The sequence below is a fragment of the Amphibalanus amphitrite genome, unplaced genomic scaffold (assembly GCF_019059575.1).
Source record: "Amphibalanus amphitrite isolate SeventyFive unplaced genomic scaffold, NRLGWU_Aamphi_draft 000335F_arrow, whole genome shotgun sequence".
NCBI classification, from domain to species: domain Eukaryota; kingdom Metazoa; phylum Arthropoda; class Thecostraca; order Balanomorpha; family Balanidae; genus Amphibalanus; species Amphibalanus amphitrite.
The window spans coordinates 411,023-418,016 of NW_024881830.1; the positions used below are offsets into that span (position 1 = coordinate 411,023).

Below are 6,994 nucleotides of genomic sequence, written 5' to 3' on the forward strand. Positions count from 1 at the left end.
CGACGTTGTCCGATAGGTGGCGGGGTCATACAATCTCAGTCAGGGCAAAGGATTCTCATAATTATTTTGCTATCATATTTTCCCCCTTTTAAAGTCATTTAAAAGCGCTATTGCACAAGTAATTTTTCGATTAGCAGCGATTGCAGCCGCCGCATCAGGGTCCGGGTGGAGCCGGGGAGCGTATGCACCGGTGACGTCACCGTAGTGTTGCAGATTTGTAACATTAGCGAGCCCGGACGATCTTACCTAACTTATACGGCCTTGCTTGTGTGTGGGACTGAGTAGGCTTGAGTGACAGGAATTATTGAACAGCTCTCACGATTTACATCGATTTACGGTTCAACTGCCTTGGTTCAACTCAAAGTTCTCTATACCGTGGTTCAACTGGTTATACCGCAGGGCGCAGGGCTATAATTCAAATTGACATAAATCAAAAGAAGAATGGATTTGGTTGTGGTTGGGTCTTGCATGTCGGATCAAACATGGTTAGTTTTGTTTTGCTTTTTTTGTAGTTGGAATTGGAATAGATTAAAAATTTGTGCATTGAAATATGAAATATGACATGAGGTCAAGTTCATGAAATTTTCGAAATAGTGCATGCATGCAAGGTCAAGGTATCCTCAAGACCTTTTCTTCTATCCTTTTTTAATTTCTTGTTTATTTTCCAGCTACACTGCTAGACTTCCGAGAGCTGGTGAAACTGTCCATGGCACCAAGTTTGCCTTGACATGTGGAGGAAAGGGTGCCAACCAATGCGTAATGGCCTGCAAGCTGGGTGCCAGCACTGCCATGGTAGCCAAGGTTAGCTTGCATCTCACACAAGGGCCAGTCTCTCTCTCTCTCTCTCTCTCTCTCTCTCTCTCTCTCTCTCTCTCTCTCTCTCTCTCTCTCTCTCTCTCTCTCTCTCTCCGTCTCCGTCTCCGTCTCCGTCTCCGTCTCCGTCTCCGTCTCCGTCTCCGTCTCCGTCTCCGTCTCCGTCTCCGTCTCCGTCTCCGTCTCCGTCTCCGTCTCCGTCTCCGTCTCCGTCTCCGTCTCCGTCTCGCTCTCTCTCTCTCTCTCTCTCTCTCTCTCTCTCTCTCTCTCTCTCTCTCTCTCTCTCTCTCTCTCTCTCTCTCTCTCTCCGTCTCCGTCTCCGTCTCCGTCTCCGTCTCCGTCTCCGTCTCCGTCTCCGTCTCCGTCTCCGTCTCCGTCTCCGTCTCCGTCTCCGTCTCCGTCTCCGTCTCCGTCTCCGTCTCCGTCTCGCTCTCTCTCTCTCTCTCTCTCTCTCTCTCTCTCTCTCTCTCTCTCTCTCTCTCTCTCTCTCTCTCTCTCTCTCTCTCTCTCTCTCTCTCTCTTCACTGATTCACTCACTCACTCATCACTCACTCCCCTGTTTTCTCCGCCGGTCAGCTGGGGGACGACGCGTTCGGTCGGCTCTACAAGGAGAACCTGGTGCAGGTCGGTGTGGACATCACCCACGTGACCTCCACCAGCGAGGCTTCCACCGGAGTGGCGCAAATCTGCGTCGATGGCAAAGGTAGGATGGTTCTAGAGCTCCTTGGGAATACAGTATAGGCCGGCCAGAGTTCTCATATTTGTGCGGCTGTCCATACAGGGTGTCCCATAAGTTCGTTCTCACCTTTTATTTGCATGTAAAACATAGTACATTGCGTTTTGATATGTTTATAACCCCTCAATGTGCTCCCCATTTCATAGGCAAACACATGAATACATGCTGTGACATGCCAACCGGCATGTTTGGCAGCATAGCAGGCTTGAAGTTAGCCCAGACTGACTTGGCATGCGCCGTGAGCTCCTCAATGCTGGAACACCGCTTCGCTTCGACGAGCCTCGATTTCAATATTCCCAACACATTTTTATGAAATTTGGATCCGATGAGTTGCCTGGGATGTGATTTTGCCACACACGCCTATCACAGTCTCCTGGCACTGTTTTTATGCTTTGCTTGACCTCTGCACTGATGCACTGTCTTGCTTGAAGATGGGCCTACGACCTCCCGGATGCCATTTTCTCCTAAAAAAATGTGGTCATACTTGCGGTTCAAGTTAAGCTAGAAAGCTGAAACTCCTCCTAGATCTTCTTGGAGAAGCATTCTGCGTCCCAAGACTGTTTCTGGAGCATCATTCGCAACGTGATCAGTGTCTGGACGCATATTACCCCACATTTCCGTGACCCTGGCCTTTTGCATAGGAATAAAGCTGGATGACACAAAGGCCTTTTCCGTCGCCCATATGGGACCGTTTTGGGGTTTGGACGGGTGTTTTATCTCGAGCACGGACTAGGTAGTCCAGATGACCACATTGATGTCATCGGCCCTCCAGTTTTTTTAGCCTCAGGCATAACGAAACACATGTTTGGCCATTTTAAGACGTTTTTGACTGTTTTGAGCCCTCCGGTAAGTAGAGCTTAAGTCACCTTGAGTTAGGTACCCCGAAATGATACTCTTAGACAGCTGGTAATACATCCTGAAAAGCCTGTTTACCAACTTTCTAACGCTAAGACCTTTTTGACGGCCATTTTGGCGCCACACAGTTTTGGCCACATGGCTCACTCGTGAAAGCTGACAAAAAAAGAGCATAAACTTGCAGCGATTGACTCCCGACAAATCATCGGCGTCACTTGTTGACTGTGCGTCCAGTTAGCGACAGACATTGGCTACATACTGGATGGCCTCAATCACCCTCAACCGTCGTGAATGGCCCAGTGCGGTCTAAATACCGAAACGTTCCCGTATCAGAGACCTCTATGTTGCGGCGTAAGCCGTCTCCAAAGGAAGTGAACTCTCTGGCAAAAAATATTTTGTCTAGACGAATTAGTTACCGTGGAGCACATTCACAGTTGCCATGGCAACCCCAAAAGCTCAGTTACAAAATAAATTAAGCGTGGCTTTGAATAAGAGAGCCTCTAAAAGAAAAATTTAGGTGAGAAGGAACTTATGGGACACCCTGTACGTTTCAGGTTTGTTAGAGGGCAACTTAAAATGACAATTACAAGCCCCTTTTATCCAGTGAATAAATCCTTAGTAGGTGGTATTCACCCATAGTTAACGGCAATTATTAACGCTTATAGTAAGTCCTAATGGCCGATGCTATTGTGCCTGTGGAATACGACCAACAATTTACAGTCATAGCGATAATGCGAGCATCACCACTCGCCAATTTTAGCGACTTGCACGTTATGTCCACTAAGCTGCGCCGATACCGCTTACGGCCACCGCTCTCGCCGCAGGTATGAACTCGATCGTGATTGTGGCCGGCGCCAACATGCTGCTCACTCCAGCCGACGTGCAGGCAGCGGACGCGCTGTTCAACTCTGCGCGCGTGCTACTCTGTCAGCTGGAGGTGCCGCTGGAGACCACGCTGGCGGCCCTGCGCGCCGGCCGTGCGCACAATGGTCAGTGGACTGAGCGGGACCGGCTCGAAGTAACTTTTGTCGTCCCCCTTCTGCCTGCTCTGCTGTATTGCGCTTTTCTATTCTGCTTTCTTTTCATCTTCGTATTTAGGTACATTCGAGCCCTGTTTCCGATTGTTGTTTTTTTTTTTCTTTTGGTTGAGACCGCAATTCATCTGTTCTCCGTTTTCAGTGACTACCGTTGTGAACGCAGCACCAGCCATGCCGGTCAAGGATAACGAGCTATTTGAGCTTTCCGATATCTTCTGCGTCAACGAAACAGAGGTATGCTTATAATTTCCCCTAGCCATACCTTTTGTTTGTTTTGTCCAATTTTACTTGTTTGTTGTTATTTTTATCCATCTTTGGTTTAGCACCGAAAGGCTTTTTTCATGCATGTATTTGTGTGATCTTTGCGTAATTTTCGGAAACAGTCAGTGTTACCCTAGTTGCTGCTGGCGCTGCGAATCGGTGACACAACGCGGACCGGTATTGATTTGTGGATCGGTGGCCTGTGGCCATCACTGACGTGTAGACTGGCCACCTGGCATATGTTGTTACCATCACTGACCTTTGTACCGCCCACTGACCCGTGACCGCCACTGTCGACAGGCCGAGGTGATGACCGACCTGCCGGTGACCTCTGTCGAGGAGGCAGAGCTCGCCGCTGCCGCGCTGCTGCGCCGCGGCTGCCGCGCCGCCATCGTCACCCTGGGTGCTCAGGGCGCCGTGTACGTCGCAACTGGACGGCAGAGTGTTCACGTGGCCGCGCCGCCCGCCCAGGAGGTGGTGGACACGGTGGTAAGTACCCGATCTTTTTCTCCCCTCCACACACACACACACACGCTGACACACTACACTGTGGGTTAACGTCGCTCTCAAAGACCTCGAGCTGGTGCATTAGTGCCCGCTGGAGTTGTGAACTTTGTCCCACGATGCCGCTGATCAACCGTTTTTGCAGGGTGCCGGCGACGCGTTCCTGGGCGCGCTCGGCTACATGCTGGCCTGTCTGCCGGGCCTGGCGGTCGAGGAGGCGGTCCGGCGCGCCTGTCACATCGCCACAGCCAGCGTGGCCCGGCCCGGAGCTCAGGTCAGCTTCCCTCGGCGGGACCAGCTGCCGGCCGAGCTGTTTCAGCTCTGAGCGGGGGCTGGCGGGTGACCAGAGGCCGCGGGTGCTGTAACAAATGGCACCCGTCTGCGGCCCACGGACAGCGTAGGTGTAGATCGCATGGGACCAGTGTAGTTTAGGATACGGGGTTACCTATTTGTTATTCATATGCTTAAAGGCCGGGTAATATTTGGGCACTCAGTTAATCGTGGGTAGCTTCAGTATCGTATCATCGCTGGTCATCAGTTAACACAAGAGCCAGTAGTAAGGTTTGATGTGATTTGAGTATCAAAGTGTTACTGAATGCTATTATGAACCTGATGTGACGAGCCAGTGAAACTTTGTTCAGTTGATCTGTGATACTTTGGTAGCTTATATCGAATGATGGCGGGCTTCGACCTTTTGAATGTTGTTTTACCATTTGAGTTCGATTTAAAACTTGCTGGTGCATCCAGATTTTCAGGACCACAACTTACCAAACGCCCAAGCCGGTATTTGTCTTGTGGAACAACACAAGCTGGCTTTACGGATTCACCCTTCTCATATACATTTGAGTCTTCGATAGCTCATGTAATCGCTTGTCATTTAGCGTTCATTCCATGATAGTCGTGCGAGTAGCACTAATTCCACGCTAAACGCTGCCTCCCCCAGTAGCGATGTTGCCTTGTTGATTGACGATTTATCGAAACTAGAGGTACAGGTTTACGCGATAACTGTATGTTTTGATTTATGTTAAGTTACGGGTGCATTAGTTTGGGTGATTGACTTGTATTTTTAGATGTATTATTTGGATAGATTTGGGTAGCTGTTTTTAATTAAACTGTAAGGGTTGGCGATAGGTGCGGGGTGTTCAAGTGTTTTGTATGTTAGGCCCTTTTTGAACTTAACCCTACCCCTACCCTACCCTACCCCTACCCTACCCTACCCTACCCCTACACTACCCTACCCTAACCTACCCTACACTACCCTACCCTACCCTACCCTACACTACCCTACCCTACCCCTACACCACCCTACCCTACCCTACCCTAACCTACCCTACACTACCCTACCCCTACCCCTACACTTCCCTACCCTACCCTACCCTACCCTAACCTACCCTACACTATCCTACCCTACCCTACCCTACAATCCCCTACCCTACCCTACCCTACCCTACCCCTACACTACCCTACCCTACCCCTACACTACCCTACCCTACCCCTACACTACCCTACCCTACGCTACCCTACAATCCCCTACCCTACCCTACCCTACAATCCCCTACCCTACCCTACCCTACAATCCCCTACCCTACCCTACCCTAACCCTACCCCTACACTACCCTACCCTACCCCTACACTACCCTACCCTACCCCTACACTACCCTACCCTACGCTACCCTGCAATCCCTTACCCTACCCTATCCTACCCTACAATCCCCTACCCTACCCTACCCTACTCTACCCTACCCTAACCTACCCTGCCCTAACCTTACACTACCCTACCCTACCCTACCCCTACCCCTACACTACCCTACTCTACCCTACCCTACCCTACCCTACCCTACCCTACCCTACAATCTCCTACCCTACCCTACCCTACCCTACAATCCCCTACCCTACCCTATACCCTACCCTATACCCTACCCTACCCTACCCTACCCTACCCTACCCTACCCTACCCCTACACTACCCTACCATACCCTACCATACCCTACCCTACCCTAAACTACACTACCACCGACAGTCCAAGTTTCAGCTAAATCGGCCCAGAAACGGCTTAGATATTGCAAAAACAAATTAATTGTATTTACTGGCGAATCCCCTTGGCGAGCGGTGCCTTGTGTCGGCCTTCGTTGTCAAAGGTCAATGACCTGCCGGCTCTGATGCTTTTCACTCAGGTTTTTAAGCGAACAACTGAGCCTAAAGCACGAGCGTTTTGCTCGGCACCGGTCGCGGCCCCACCACGTGCACACCGCTGAACCCACACCGTCGAAAATTTAATACGACAAATGAGTGCACGCGTTCGACTTGGTGTGAAAATTTCAGCCCCGTAGCCCTTACCGTTCCCGAGCAATAGCCTGTTTTTGCCGTTTTTAATGTTAACCCTATGGCGCACATGAGCACGCGCCACGGGCGCACCCCCGGCCACATCGTGCCCAAAATTTAATACGACCTGTTGAATGACGTGACCCACGAGTCGTGAAAATTTCACCCTCGTGCGTCAATCGACGGCGCCGCAATAAGCCTTTTAGGGAGTAACCCCGACGTGGGCGTGGGCGGCGGACTTTTTAGGATTTATAATATAGATAGATGATGAAACAATTGCATGATCATTGGGAACAGCGCTTAGAGCTTATCAATTTGGGGCGCATCTGTTAGCACCATTCTGCATTTGATATTTTTTTAAAGTATATTATGCGCAATATCATGAGATGTTAGTGTATGATATTGAAGGAATTAAATATATGCCACCAAAATATTTTCCGTTTGTTTCTAAGCTGCGCTGAATATA

General features: G+C 50.2%; 1 protein-coding gene across 1 annotated transcript; it reads left to right on the forward strand.

Annotated features, from left to right (window-relative positions):
• Window positions 1-311: 311 nt before the first annotated feature.
• On the forward strand, window positions 312-4,564 carry LOC122388768 (ribokinase-like). Its single transcript, XM_043380154.1, has 7 exons — window positions 312-485; window positions 669-801; window positions 1,390-1,516; window positions 3,229-3,393; window positions 3,584-3,675; window positions 4,003-4,191; window positions 4,352-4,564. Exons 1-7 carry the CDS (start codon window positions 442-444, stop codon window positions 4,529-4,531), a joined length of 930 nt encoding a protein of 309 aa, XP_043236089.1. The 5' UTR covers window positions 312-441; the 3' UTR covers window positions 4,532-4,564.
• Window positions 4,565-6,994: the final 2,430 nt, after the last annotated feature.

Coding starts and splice junctions, on each gene's coding strand:
- LOC122388768 (XM_043380154.1), top strand. CDS start 442: ATGGATTTGGTTGTGGTTGGGTCTTGCATGTCGGATCAAACATG. Junction 802..1,389: donor GCACTGCCATGGTAGCCAAG/GTTAGCTTGCAT, acceptor TCCGCCGGTCAG/CTGGGGGACGACGCGTTCGG. Junction 4,192..4,351: donor AGGAGGTGGTGGACACGGTG/GTAAGTACCCGA, acceptor CCGTTTTTGCAG/GGTGCCGGCGACGCGTTCCT.